This window comes from Cydia splendana, chromosome Z, assembly GCF_910591565.1.
Source record: "Cydia splendana chromosome Z, ilCydSple1.2, whole genome shotgun sequence".
Taxonomy (NCBI): domain Eukaryota; kingdom Metazoa; phylum Arthropoda; class Insecta; order Lepidoptera; family Tortricidae; genus Cydia; species Cydia splendana.
The window spans coordinates 35949095-35965086 of NC_085987.1; the positions used below are offsets into that span (position 1 = coordinate 35949095).

General features: G+C 36.7%; 1 protein-coding gene across 2 annotated transcripts in view; it reads left to right on the forward strand.

The window, feature by feature from the left end:
• Positions 1-15055, forward strand: part of LOC134803932 (ecotropic viral integration site 5 ortholog) — a 42404-nt gene extending 27349 nt beyond the window's left edge. The window contains exons 10-18 of one of the 2 annotated variants that reach the window (XM_063776753.1): positions 1229-1462; positions 2087-2299; positions 3233-3340; positions 3432-3623; positions 4795-4962; positions 9092-9187; positions 9522-9620; positions 11840-11889; positions 14454-14501. In XM_063776753.1, coding sequence (XP_063632823.1) covers positions 1229-1462; positions 2087-2299; positions 3233-3340; positions 3432-3623; positions 4795-4962; positions 9092-9187; positions 9522-9620; positions 11840-11889; positions 14454-14460 — 1167 coding nt within the window. In that variant the 3' untranslated portion in view covers positions 14461-14501. Of the gene's footprint in view, positions 1-1228; positions 1463-2086; positions 2300-3232; positions 3341-3431; positions 3624-4794; positions 4963-9091; positions 9188-9521; positions 9621-11839; positions 11890-14453 lie in introns of both variants that reach the window. The other variant, XM_063776752.1, reaches the window with a different exon arrangement.
• The last annotated feature ends 937 nt before the right edge of the window (positions 15056-15992 follow it).

The following is a 15992-nucleotide window of genomic DNA, read 5'->3' on the forward strand; positions in this document are numbered from 1 at the left end:
TTACAAAATTGAATAGTGATAGAAATTCAAACAAGTTTAAATAATGCTTGACCATGATCACGCATAATCGCATATGCAAAAATATACAGGGTAGTATGATTTTATAGTCACACTTACCCACGCGTGCCCAAACAATATATAATGTGATTAAACTTGTTAAATAAATCAAATAAATAAATATTATGGAACATATTTACACAAATCGACTCAGCCCCATGGTAAGCTCAACAAGGCTTGTAGAATAGAATAGAATAGAATAGTTTTTTATTCGTAAACACACAGACAATAGACATACATAGAAAAAACAGTGAAAAATAAAGTGTCACGAAATGGCCCCATCTCAGCATGTTGCTGGTAGGGAATGCAATAACCGGCCAAACTTCATAACCGGTTTCGGTTACGGTTATGCCCGAAAAATAACCGAATATCGGTTATAATCGGTTACGGTTATTTTCGACGAAAAATTATAAATTTACAATGAAGTAATTAAAAAAATACAAAAACCTTTATTTTAGTACCTGCAGTATTAGGGAATGTGAGTAAAAGTCCTCGTTTTTTAATAAAACACACCAAATACAGTAAAAGTAAAATATGACCTTGGACGTGATACAATATTCAATAAAAATATTTCATAAAAGGGAAGTAAATTTGGTATATTTTTGTTATTAAAGTCCACGAATGACAAAAATTATAGTCACAGGCGTCACAGCCAAAAAAGGCAGGATTTTGTAGTCATAGATGATAAAAACATACAATTTAAGTCATAAATAAATAACCGAAAATAACCGTAGCCGGTTATTAGATTTTCCAATATTCGGTTATGAAATTTTGTCAAAATAATCGGTTATAACCGAATATTTCGGTTACGGTTATAACCGATTTGCATTCCCTAGTTGCTGGCGACTTCCAGCGCTGATCTTCCGATGAGACCATCAAGTGAGAAATAATCACGGAAGGTAACAGACAAAAAAAAAGAAACATAAAGGAAAGATACATAAAATAACCCGAAAAATAGATTACACACATTTTACACAGCTAATACAAAAAAGAGATACCACATGACGACATAAGTAAATACATGACAGTAGAATTAAGTACACGGATTAACCGATCGAACTTGTACCATCCGGTCGGATCATATCGTGGCGCGGCTTGTGTAGTGGGTACTTAGACAACGATAGATATTTCAAGTTTTGTCATAAAATAATTCAAATAAATGGTTGGACAGTGTCTAAGACAAGAGAACCGTCTGCTGAAGCAGCGAGTGGAGCTCCTGGAGAAGGAGAGCTCCGCGCTGGCGGAGCGGCTGGTGCGCGGGCAGGTGGACCGCGCGGAGGGCGAGGAGGAGACGTTCGCGCTGGCGCGGGAGGTGCAGGCGCTGCGCCGCGCCAACGTTGACGCGCAGCAGCGGCTCGCCGTCATGCAGGACGAGATACGCTCGCTAGAGATGACCATAGCCGAGGTCAGTTTACTACATTTCGGTGCCCCAATATTACAGGGTTCTATGTTTCACTTTTATCGAACTGAAATTTTTACATTGTCATAGTGACATTATGTCGAATTTCAACTATCTTGAAAATGTAAGATAGAACCCTGTAATATTGGGCCAGCGATTTGTCTCTTTCTAACAAACACAAATGTCTTGGGACAAGCTATTATCAACAGCTTGCTAGAATGATTGTGCTTGCTTATGATTAACGCCATAAGTCAAAAGTCAAATATTTAATTGCGTTTCATGTGTACATATGATGTTTTTATATAGCTTAAAGCTAAGTACAGTGTCAACATGAACCCTGAGAGGGTATAGCAACCTTAAATATGAATATACAATATCAACTAATTCAAATCTTATTAATACCAATTATTTTCACAATAAGTATAGCGACTAAGTTATACAACTGAATAATCTATTTCTCAAAAATTATTGAATGCTATAGTATGATTTGCTGATTAAATGTTGTTTTAGTTGTGTTTTAAATCTATGAATGTACCTGTATCGACTTTGGAAGCGTCTAACCGTATTCGCAGGCGATCGAAGCAAGGGTCGACAAGTGAGTGGACAATAATGTGCGATATAAATTTGTAGAACAACTCCCGGCAGTCATCCCTCGAGGGCACGGAAGGGCAGGGCAGCGAGGAGCTGGCCCGCTGCCTGCAGCGCGAGCTGGTGCGGGCGCGGCTGCACGCCGCCGAGCGCGAGGCGGCCGAGCGCGAGCTCACCGCGCGCATCGACGAGCTCGAGAACGAAAACAAGAGCCTGCGGCGGCAGCGCGTCGACAACAACGTGGCGCACCTGCAGGTCAATCTTTACTGATAACAGGCGGCCACAATCCACGACCCTGCAGAGTCGTAAATCATTAATCCGGACGTCTCACTTGCACTTGCGGACTCTAACAATTAGAGATGCACCGGATATCCGGTTACTATTCGGTATCCGGCCTAACCGGCCCTTATTTTATTATCCGGCCGGATAGTGACCCACTATCCGGTCGGATACTGGAGAGTATCTTTGCTTGATTTCGGAGTAAACAAATTGGATTTCTAAAAGAATTTAAACATTCCACTCACTTGCACGCGCACTCATTTCGAACCTAGAAATGAGTCCGCGCGAACTTTCACTACGAAACAAGTCAAAACCTACACAATGCACACCTGAGAAACCAAAATGTAGGTACTTATAGTTCCATGGCCGAATATTCGGCGGCCGGATACCGAATATTCGGCCGATGGTCAGGCCGAACATCCGGTATCCGGCCAAACAACTATGTATCCGTTGCATCTCTACTAACAATGCGTGCCGTAGCTTTCTTCTTTATTTTTATTGCCCTACTGGCTCGCTAAATGCAGAGTGAACTTCCCAGCCAGCAAAATTATGTATAGTCACCTGCAATATTATGTTACACAACGAAGGCCGCAAAAATATCTGACACGATCTTATTCGTAGAGCCATAAGAGTGTGTTACATTTTTGCGGCCTTCGAAGAGTAACATATTATTGCAGGTGACTGTACTTGACTGCACTCGTACCGCTTTTTAAACGGCGAGCGCGTTATTCTCACAATGCACGGTGAAACCACGTCCCGAAATTCATCGAATCATTATTCATCACCACATTTTTCTTACTCTATAGTTAAAAATATGAATCGTAAGTGTTGTTATGATCAAATGTAGAGTAACAAAGACCGTTGAAAGATCGTAGACTCCAAAAAATTGAATGAATGTATATATTACAGGACGAACTCATTGCCGTGAAGCTGCGTGAAGCCGAGGCTAACTTATCGCTGAAAGATTTGCGTCAACGAGTTACCGAGCTCTCTGAAGCTTGGCAGAGGTATCAGCAAGTAAGTTGGGAGAAAACCATGTATATCTATGTACATATATCACACGCAGATAATTATTATTGATTTAAATTACTTATATTTTGACCAACAGGAACACAGACAAGAACCGACCACGGCGCCGGTACAGTCCAACGTGGTGTCAGACATCATGGCGACTCCCAAGAAACTGCTCAGGGCGTGGGAGGGCCGCTCCGCCGACATGCAGAAACTGGACGAGGAGCTCATGAACACCAGGATACGGGAGGTCGAGGCGCTCACTGAGCTCAAGGAGGCCAGGCTTAAGGTCAGTGGTTCTATCTCGTTCATTTATAATGGAATAGACAAGAACTCACCACAGCGCTGGTATAATCTAAAATCGGACTCCTAAATCGGGAGAGCCGCTTCGCCGACTTTCAGAAATTAATCGAGGTCAAGGATGCCAGGCTTAAGGGTAGTAATCCTGCAAGTGAGAAACACGTTCGCTGGTATCACAACGAATATAGTCTTAGAAAATCGAGCAAATCCTTCATAGCCACCACGAACGTTAAGATGATTTACAGTGGTTTTCTCGTTATAATTTTATTATGACACAATATTTAATGAAATTAAGATAATATGTGTCTATCTACATTTTCATTAGAGTTACATAATTATCATCATGCAAAAAGATCAGTCGTATTGACTCGAATTCATGATAACGTTTTTTAAACACAGCGAAACATCTTCGATAGTTGATTTCAATTTGAATGGACCTCGACACTTGTTGACCAACCACCATCTTCATTTCTTGACTTAGGCTCATCATGTCTAAAAGCCAGTCGCGTTGACTCGAATTCATGATGACGGCTCTATAACACTGCAAACATTGTCGATAGTTGATAGCCTTTTTATTGGCCTGGAGACGCAAGTGCACGTGTCGACCAACCACCATCTACATTTTTATTGACTGACTTTAATACCATCTTTAAAAGTCAGTCTCGTAAACTCAAATTCACAGTGATGTATTAGTAAACTCGGATATCATTTTATATTTAGTATTGGTAGGAACTCGAGTCTTTTGATTCTAAACTTGAAGAACTCGACTCGTTTTTACGAGACTCGGCGCTTAAAAAACTTCCGAATCTATTAAGTCCCGAAGTCGAGCCCCTTATTGAGTCTTTTTTAAACGCAACTCAAAAGGACTCGAGTCTCCGAACACCTATGTAAATAACAGTAAAGAAAATAGGCGTTATTGTATGATTTGTATACCTAATTCCTGAATTTTACATAAAGACAATGCATTTTGAAATTATTGTAAAAAAATTGAGAGTTCTCTGAAAAGGACCTAAATCTCTACAAAAGACTCGGGTCTATAATAAGTTGAAAAGAACTCGAGTTTCGTCTTAATTATAAGAGTCTGCAAAACTGAGTCGAGTCTTAAAGCACCTCGAGGGCTCAAAGGACTCGAGTCTTAACCAACACTATTTCTCTTACAGCTGATGGAGCTGGAGACGCAAGTGCACGTGTCGACCAACCAGCTGCGGCGGCAGGACGAGGAGGCGCGCGAGCTGCGCGAGAACCTGGACGCGGCGCTGCGCCGCGAGCGCGCGCTGCAGGCGCGCCAGCGCGAGTTCCAGCACAAGTACACCGACCTTGAGAGCAAGGTCAGTTCACTCGAAGGCTTAGAACGCACTGTAATTCATTTCTTGCGAAACAAAAAAACAACGGGTTGCACTCCGGGAGTGCCGGCAGAAGTGAAAACTCAACGACATTGTAACTCAAAATATTAATAACAGCGCCATCTAGTGCAAAATGTCTGCAGCACTATGTATAATTGAGGTTAACGCCATCTAGCGTTATTTCGTCGCATTACTTGAAACCCCTAAGCACATCACTGTGAGTACTACAGTTATTGTCCGTCACACGTGACGTCACGCAAGCGCCCTGCGCCGCCTAAACGAAACAGCAGGCTCAGGCATACATTTTCGCCGCGCGGTAGAAAGAGAGGGTTACGTCTTACGCTGTCTTGAGTTTAACATTTTTTCCCCACTTCAAAAAATGCACAGCGCCGCTAAAGAAGTTTTTACTTCAAAAATAAAAGTCCGTCTAAGCTTTTTGCACTTATTGGCGTGTCTGGCGACCTCCGAGTAGGGGCGTTTTTTACCCAAAGACTAAGCTTAGCTCTGCAAAGAGGGAATGCGGCCAGTGTCTTGGGAACCAAGCCTCGGGCAACACTAGGGTTAATAGGCCTGTTGCAAGTAACAAAGAATCATGGAAATAATGGTTTCAACGAAACATATATGTTAATATGATTCTAAAAAATGGCCCAATCTCAGTATAAACTGAAGGATTATTAATATATTCAATAAAATAAAAGTGCAAAATTCTCCAATCGGCCATTTTTACTGAAACGCCAATCAGAAACGTTCCAAACAGTGACGTCATCAATCCATAACATATTTCTTAGAGCAACATAGACAACCTCATTGACCGAAATCTATACGTGGGCACCAAAGAGTTCGAAAGGTGCAAAAAAAATGTTATTTCGCCACTAAACATTTATTACGTCCAAAAAATATTATTACACGATATAAAGTAGATATCTATTTGTTATTATTTAAATAAAATGCTAAATAATACGATATTTCAACAACAAACTTTTTTAATTATTTGGCTGAATGGAACTATCATTGCCATGTCGGCTGTCGTAACTAGAAAAAATGAAAAATTAAAAAGTAAAACCGGCGTTCGGTGATTTTCACTCAAAATTTACATGTATCTAAATATTCATCTTAAACTGCAACCGTGTGAGAGTTTTTGTGTAAAATGAGTTATTGTGATAAATTTTGGTAATGTATTTATCATCCCTAATCGTAATATATGGTGCTGAATTAACAATATCATCGGATTCAAGGGAAATTCGTAACTGTAAGTATGTAAACAATATCTACCACCCTACCACCAACTAAATGATGACGTCACAAATGGCATGCGAGGCGTTTTCGCGCGAAGTTTAAACTAGGTATAATAAAATGCAATTATCTATGTTAAATCTTATGAGTATAACTGAAATATGTGACGTTCCACGCGAAAAGGTACCTTATGAGGGTTTCTAGTTTCGGAGATATGAAATGTTTTGTAAAGAGGTGAAAAAATGCTCAATTTTTTTTTATTGTGTGATCTGAAACCTTAATGCGTAACGTTTGTTTACCTGTTTTTATTTTTGTTATAAGTTAGTTATAAGCCTAGTAATGTCGTCTCAGAGTTTAGTAGAAAAGGTACCTTATGGAAAAAAGATTGAAAATTCCCAAAAAAACTAGTCAATACGGGAAAAGAAGTTTGGTAGAGAACTGTATTAGCATTCTGCAAAACTAATTTGATAATTTCAGTTCTGGTTGGGGCGCCTCGCAAATATTATAACCGTACATCGACCGACATCACAAATCCAAGTAGCCTGCTATTATACCAAAGTTACTCTCGTCAAGTCTTTCTTAACTAGAATAATCTTCATTTGGTTTGGTCGCATGCAGTAAATCAGCCATTGGTTTGCTGAAAAATGCCAATACCCGACGCATTACCTTATGGAATATCTGAGGTCATTGAACCTCAATGCCGCTTATCTTCAATAGCAACCGAAATATATTATTGATAAGAAATAGACGATTTATACCATCTTAACCCCAAAATATTATTAGTTTATCCTAACTGTTCCATCATCATCATACCTCATCATGTAACTTAATCACAAGGTACCTTTTCATTACATACAAATTATTGGTCTTTTTTAAGATTATTATGACGAAGAACTAATTAAATTTGGGGCAGTTTAATGTAAATTAATATTTTCTATTCATAAAAGATAAACTATAATATGATTGATATTTTGTAGTGATGTATTATTAGATTTATTTCCATAAGGTACCTTTTCGTAAATGTATGGAGCAAATACTGTTATTGTTATGTAAGTTTAAAGTGGCATAAGGGGTTAAATATAGTATTTCGTTGGGGTTTTAGGATTTATTTCATTTGAATGACAGAATTTCTTTCATATGTGCTCAGAAAAATTGATTGTGTGTCACATTAAAAGTAAAAATATTGAATTTTGTGATTATATATGAAAAAGTCAGAAAATACATTTTCACCTCTAAATCGGTATTGTTTTTTGCTTAAACTGTCTGTCAGTGTCGTTTTCTAATAGATAAAATTTAAATCTTGAGAGCTCATTGCAATCAATCGTGAAAATGAAATAAAACTTTATTTTCAAGAGATTGGTTAGTATACACATAAATCAGTCGATATCAAAAGTTTCTATTTGCATTACAGAACAAGTCGCAATATTTTTTTAATCTCAGATATATAATGTATTATTATTTGTAGTCAACTATGTAACTTACTTCAGGAACATAGTTTTTTAGGCGGCTAAACTTAAAACTTCTCTATCGTAAAGTTGCTAATTTCACAACATTATTTTCAAAAAATCATATCTCTGTAACTACGCAACCTAGAAGGTTGATCTTTTGTGTTATCGATAGCTTATTTATTGTAGATTACTGGGGTATGCATAACTCCATACCCGCCATAAGGTACCTTTGACCGTGGGACGTCACATATAGTGTTTTTCGGAACTAATACAAGTGTACCGACGATATTAAAAGGGTTTTCAAAATTTGTCATCAGGCCTATTAACGATTAGTTTGTAACGGTTGTTTTAGATTTTAGTTTGTATGTAAGGATTTTATGTAATTAATGTAACAATTTAAAATGATTTTAATGACTTACCTATTAATCACAATAAATTGTATACTCGTAAATTTATGCCTAATAAGCTTACTTAGCAGTGCTAGTTAGTGCTAAGTTAGCACCAACTTGAATAGGTATAGAATAAAGTGAGGGGGTGTCATTACAAACGTAATATTTTCATAGAAAGTTGACATTAATGATGACATTGCCACACTTTGTCATTGCAAATGCCATGCAGAGTTAGCTTGGTCCGACTCTATAGGGTTATAATATTATTATTAGGTTAAAAGCTTAAAACATGTGGCTACGTCTGAAATCACAACTCGCGTGAGATAGCGCTTGGGGGCTATTCATGAATTACATCATTTCAAATTAGGGGGGGGGGGGGGCGGGGGTCTGGACCACGGATGACGGTAGCATGAGTAGGAGGAAACGGGGTCATTCGAAGCATGATTTTTGGATGATTCAAAAATCGATGACGTAATTTATGGACAGCCCCTTGTCGTCTCTTTTGCATATCACTAATTAGAAAGGGATGGGTAGTTTATAATGTGCGCGACGAACGAAAACTAACAAATCCTTATCCCATTATTGTCCTTTACTACCAAACTCTTTTATTTCACCGAGAGACGTGTATATTCCGTAGGAAACAATGTAGCTTCCTGTTTCTTTGTAGTCAATAATTGCACCTTTTTCTCTAGTTTGTTTTAATACATCCTGCTTGTTGGAAAAACCTTAAAGTTAGTTTACAACAAAGGGACGACCTTTATAAATGTTTTACTATATAAATTATAACAGGTACACATCCGTTGTCTACGTTTAATTGTCATTACGGGTGATTTATCCTCGTAAGACCCACCATATAAAGTTTTAGAAATTTTAACTTGAACCTTATTCAACAAGTAAATTAAAACGAATTTCGTTTGTTTTTAAAAGAAATGCTACTTTATTTGGTTCATGAAAGGTTCAAATTAGGTTGCACGAATATGTACATTGTAATGTACATTTAGTCTCAGGAGGTTATACTAATGCTGAAGTTTTTATTATTTTTAGGCGAAGTACGACTCGATGCAAGCAAACATTAGAAACATGGAGGACGCACAAAGAATAGCGGAGCTAGAGACAGAAGTCTCCGAGTATAAATTAAAGGTGAGTTTCGCAAGATCGAGTTTGTTCACCAAACTTAGGTATTTAAACTATACTCTGTATCTTTAGGTATTTAAACAAAAGTAAATAAACAATTTGTACTATTTCGGGTAGTTATATGGTTAACCAACCAAATACAAAAGCGCCTGGATCTGTCACTGATCGACCGGACTTCCTGGATCTGTCACTGAACGACCGGACTTTAACCTACATTATTTGATCATGTAATGTTTTCATCTACCCTCAAGCTTAAGGAGCCATTTGAGGGTAGATTTTGTTTACTTATATTTAAGTACCTAAAGATACAGACTACAAATCTTTATTTATCTTCGTATAGAATGAAGTGATGGCAACTGAAGGAGAGCTCCGGAGTAACATGGACGACACAGAGCGCGTGCGAGAGCTTCAGGAACAAGTCGCGGAACTTAAAGCAGAGGTGAGTCTACCGCCGTGCATAAATAACCCATCATATTACAGGTGTCTTTAAGATTGGGCCTTTTAAGGATCGTACTCGCTTCTAAAACTGAGCCATAGGGTTGGCAACTGTCAAAGGTTTGCATAGATGACGCCATCATAGCTTGCCCCTTTCTCTAGTCGAGTTCTATGAGATTTGGCTTAAAAGGCTGGCATCCAGAGCATAAAATTCCATTAAAAAACAAGAATTTGACACAAATATATGGATTGACAGGGCAAGCTATGCTGGCGCCATCTGCTAAATACTTCGACCGGCCAACCCGATTTGGTGTAAAAAATTTAAATATTTAAGGTTTTGTCTCTCGAAAGATTTCCTAGATCCAACAGCCGTAGAGTTTACCAGTACATTCGTTGCTCAAATAAAGGTGAATATTATCTAATTAACATGACAATTATTTTAATTTAATACGCTGTCTCGTTTAATCAGTGCGAACGTATAAGTCCCAATCTTATAGACACATTAAAATAAATACAATTTAATTTTTCAACCCAAGCTGTAGATCATGTTTCAAAGAGACGACAACATCAAAAACTAACATCGCGCCTCGCTTTGCTTCACTAAACACATTTTAACTATTCGCCGACAAGGATTAATTTACATGCTTAATGTTTATCACGATTTACTGTAAATATTGATCACAAATATGGTTGGATTTCATTACACACTTGGGCTAAGATCTCATAAGGAATATTTACCCTCATGTGTTATTTTAATTCGATAATTTTAATAGCAGCATAAGTAATGGATACATTTCACATGGGTTTCCTACATAAATCCGGGCCATCCGGGGCAATGCTCAACTATATGTACAAGTAATATTTATAGATAGTAGAGGAGATGTAAAGTCTAACTAACCCCCTTATTCATAAACGTTTACTAAAGTTTTACAAGCCGATAATAATCGTTTGTCCCTTTCCGACGTATTGGTGTGATGGAAAGGGACAAACGATTATTACCGGCTTGTCAACGTTAGTAAACGTTTATGAATAAGGGGGTATAAAAGTGCCCCCGAGTTTGAAAGCTGAAAACAGTGTTAACCGTCAACTTTTAACTACCAAAGTTACCGCATAATACTTATACGGGGCCGTACATATTGACGTACCGACATCTACATTAGCTATAAAATTCGAGGCACGAGGCACATCTTCCACTATTCATAACTCTTTGCTATACAGAAAAGTTAATGCTTCTTGTGATACATCACCATAGCGTAAAAGAAAAACAAAATCACGTATGTTTTATAGTCATGTAAAATAAAATGCACAAGAAGAAATTAATGTCAAATTTGGGCTCGATTTAGCTCCCGATTATTAACAAATAACAATGTTAATAACATCGCATATAAATAAATTAAATAACAGATGAGGATAAAAATCATACACAAGGGTTTTTCTCTTAATTGGAGGTGTGAAACAACATGTTCGAAGCCGCACGATGTGTTGCGTCATGGGCTATGAGCTTTACGTTGTTTGTCACATATTTAGCTTTCAGAATAAGGCGCTTCACTTGCATTTTTCAAGTAATGAAACTAATTAAAAAAAAAAACGATCGACACTTCTACTTGAAAAACAGGATTCATTGTTTATATTACGTGACTGTCATCGACTCGCTGAAGTTTCTTTAGGAACTGTCTCAACTTTCACCAGACATATAAGGGGAAGATAAACATTGTGCATTTTTGACCTTATGAATTATGATACTCCAATCTTGTCTCTCTCTTTAATGTATATCGGTTATGGGTTACACGTTACAAGTAAATAGCTGGGCGTCGTAATGTATTTCAGTATAATCGTCATATAATTACCTACTCTTTTAATTTTTTTGAACGTAGGTAGTACATACCATGACATCGACTTAAATTTTAGACATATTTTTTAATTAAGTGCAAATGATTTAAATCTGCGCTCATATTCGACACATTCAATGTTTCATATTGAGTGTACATCACCAACACGTACACGACTTCACGTGCACGTGCAACCAATATTTATATATATATTTTTTTTCAATTCACGATAGAACGAAAATAGGTGTATTTTCCGAAAGAGTACTGCTTAGGTACTTAACATAATAGTTACTCAATGAGTATGTACATACACATACCTAGCTTTCTCTGTGTTGTTTACAAAGTTTACAATGCGCTTCCAGTGATGTCTGATAATCTGTTTGGCACTGCACAGTTACCGACACCCATCACCACTCCGGACACAGAGCCCTGGAAATGGCTCGAGTAAGTCAAAAGTCATTTCAACATTTTATTTTTGTGGTAACATTTGCCAGTAAGCTTTTGTATTATGACTGATAAGTATGTGTGTATTTATCCTTGTATATCCGTGGTCCATATGTCTCGGTAGATACATTTCCAATTATATAAAGGTTTACTTCACTTTTAGTTTATTTACTATTTTAAACTCTTTTGAATGTTTGTGGCTTTCTAATATTAGCGAGAAACCAATGCAAATAAATATCTTTATTATGTAGGTAGTTTTGCGGCTTCGCAAAGACATGATAAAATATTATAGTTTGTAACTATGTTATTATATGTGTACAGTATAAAAACAAATGTTTAAGTGATATTCAGAAAATATTTCGCCAAAGAAATATACATAATATAAGTGTAGCTAGTAACTTAATGTGTTTTACGAACGTAATCCTAGCGATTCGGGCTCGCAATGTTTGGCTATGTTTTTGTATTTCACATTTATGCATGTTATGTTAGCTAGGGTGGTTCAAAAAACATTTTTTTTTTATTTTCCGACGGGGCACCCCCTTATTTTGTTACACTTATTATGCTGATAAAATACACCAAGTTTCGTAATTTTATCTCAACTACAAGGGGGTGCTCAACCACTTTGAAAATTTTGTATGTTGTATGAAAACCAAAAAAAACATGTATTTATTATTCAGAATTTTATTTAAGTATCTGTTTTCATATTATTTGCACATTTGATTTATAAGTTTTTAAGTAGAAAAACATTTTTATTTCTATTTTTTATAATTTATCAAAAGTAAGATTTTTAGAATTTCACCTAAAAAAATCATAAAAAATAGAAATAAAAATGGTTTTTCACCAAATAACTTTTAAATCACACTTTCAAATAATGTGAAAACTACTACTTGCATAAACCTCAAAAAAAAAATAACTTGATTTTTTTTGATTTCATACAACTTTGAAAAATTTCAAAGTGATTGAGCACCCCCTTGTAGTTGAGATAAGATTACAAAACTTGGCATATTTAGTCAACAGAACAAGTGTAACAAAATGAGAGGGTGCCGCTTCTTCTAGCTAGAGTTTGAATTTTTCCCATACAAACGTGAACCACCCTAATGTTAGCGCACTAATATTTGCTTAATATGTATCGCACTTTTGTATGCTTTGCATGTATGACATCAAGATTCATTATCATTACCTTTTAAGTGACTTTTTCAAAGATCGGCCCTGAACTAGTAACATTGCTGTGTGGTCATATATGTATTTCCTGCTGATAGTTCTAGCTTTCTAGTACCAAATGTGAATATCTACCGCGAAATGCGAAAATTCGATATCTGCCTCTCGAATATCATTATCTGAGACAACGATATCTATCTTGAATATATATCAATGTCACAATTATAACATATCAGATAATGAAAATTCATTTTTTTATTTTTGCGGTAGGTCCTCAGACCTGCCAACAGTAACGTAATGAGGCGCCATTGCGTTATATACTTGCTTTAAGTACTTATCTTACAACTATTCTAATCGTTACTGGCCTTGTTTACTGATTTTTTCAGTACATATATGTTTACGTACTTGTTTAAGTAGATAGGATGTTATTGTAATGTAAACTCTTCAATGTGTATCTGTATAAAAATAATTTGGTTAGTTGAAATGGTTGTAGTTAAACAGAAAACAATTATAATACTGACCATCTTTGTCCAAAAAGTTGAATACTATTTTAGTAAATAACATGTGACCATAAAGGCGGGATTCCACCAGTGTGCTGCACTGTACGGCTGAAGCATTTTTGTACTGAATATGCTTGTGCCGCATGGAATTCCGCCTTAATATTTTCTTTCTGTTTGGCTACGTTCGTCTAGCATGAAAAATATTTCAAAAAGTTGGACCATCGTTATCGAGTACGTAGATAAACAAGTACTTAAATTAAAAATTATATTTAAACCCGGCAGCGATAGTTAAAATTTAATTATTTTAAGTCCTAAATGGTCATTCACATTAAAAACTATCAATGTTTTCGAAATAATACTTTCACATCCCTACAAAATGAACAGTAGTGTTTTTCTTAATTTGTTTCTTTTTTACAGTATGGCGTCCGATTACCGCCATTTTGATTTGTCTTACTGTCATGTCCTTATTCAATCACACTCGGACAAATGTGAGAGATCAATTGACGTAAGAACCTCCAAAATCGGCCCACGCGTTTGGTCTGTAGAGTGCCACAAATGAATAAACAAACATATGTAGACTGATAAAAGTGAAAAACTTTACACATTACGCCTACCTTGAGTACCAAGGCACAATTATTTTCCATCGTATTTTCAAGGAAACGTACGAACGTATCTTGCTATGTATTTCAGTCAGACTCAGTACAAAAAGTAAGTGGTGGAAAATAAGTTTAAAAAAAAAATTGGTACAAGTTTTTATCGCTGATTGTACTCTTTCCACAGGAAACTAATATAATACTTACAGGGCAAGTTAAATAAAATCTTCTAAAAAGTGTAGGTAGATTGTGATCCAAACTTTTTGAACTCCACCCATGACTAGGTATATGTTTTAATCCTGTTTTTGTGTAGGTCATGAGGCTAGAGGCTTCCAAAGCGCGATCCTTGGGTCTCAGCCACCAGTCGGTCATCAGCCGCAACATCTCCTTCGAAGACGATCCCTTAGACCTGGAAGAACTCAACAAAAACTAAAATAAATTATTTCACTACGACCTCGGATAACAGTTTGTGTGGCAACATTGTTACTATTGAGCTCAGCTTACAATTTACATATAGCTGAGTGTTATTGCACACTGAGCTGCAATTATGGACGCTACATACGCGCTCAAAAATTTTGCACTATAGTGTACTTAGGTGCCAAGATATTTCTGAGTGCAGTTGTAGCCGACAACTTAGTCGATGCGTTACAATTGAGTCAATACATTTAGATTATATTCTTCAGGCATCTATTTTTGACATATCGGGATTAAAGTTATTATAAACCTACAATACAAGTTACAATTTATCAAGACCAAAGAGTTATTGATTGTAATAGAGGTAACATCTAAGAAAAAAACGTGCCACATGGGTTGAAGGCGAAACAGATGGCTCTGTACTGTGTCGTATATTTTATGGTCACAGAATTGTCAAACGTACATTTTCGACAACCAGAGTTACCGCATAATGTACAGTCAGCATCAGAAATTGCTAAGCGGGCCAGGTGTTCAAAATGATCTTGACGTGACTTTATTTTTAAGAGAATAAGAGCGTGTCAAGGTAATTTTGAACACCTCGCCCGCTTAGAAAGTTCTTCTGCTGACTGGTGGTGGTGATGGTGCTGTACTCGTAGCACCATCTCGTGTAGCTGTCCAATTCGAAGCACGAAATTGTCTTAGACTGTATCTAGTACAGTCAATAAATCTTTGTCAATACTAAACCGACAACGCCGGCCATCGATCATTGGTCAAGCAAATGTCAATTGTATGAATTTTGCCGATATACAACTGTAAAATTATAACTTGTGGGTACTTTTATAAAACGGGGCCCTGGTTTTGAAGTAAAACAGCAAACTGCCGTTGCGATACTTTAATCACTTTTCTACTGTTGCAAACTGAATCGTTGGCTCATGTTTTTGTTCGGGATACACAATAAGTACTTAGCTATAGTGTGATACATGTAACCTTATCCCAATTTATAATTGAAGAAAATTGAAGTGTCTCTTTTATTACATTACTATAACGAAGGAACTTATTAAGTACTCTAATTTATAACCTGTCACCGGGGATGACAGTAATTATTTCAGGTCGTCTCAATAGATGTCGCCTTATTAAAGTTTATGGCTTTACGATGTGGATATGGATATTAAGTAGGGAATAATACAAGTAGAGGTAGGCCAAGAGAAGAGAAGTCTGCAACGAGTTGGATGGCACACGCAGTGCAAGTGTTATTTATACGTCATCATAATTTCATAGAAGTTTGACGTTTAAAATAATACTTGCACTGCGTGTGCTATGAAAATCGTTGCAGACTTTTCTTGGCCTAACTCTACCTACTATCCACATCTTATAAATAAGCATATTATTTATTAGTATTTTTATATGAACTCGGTGTACTCATATGTTTTCCGCTCAC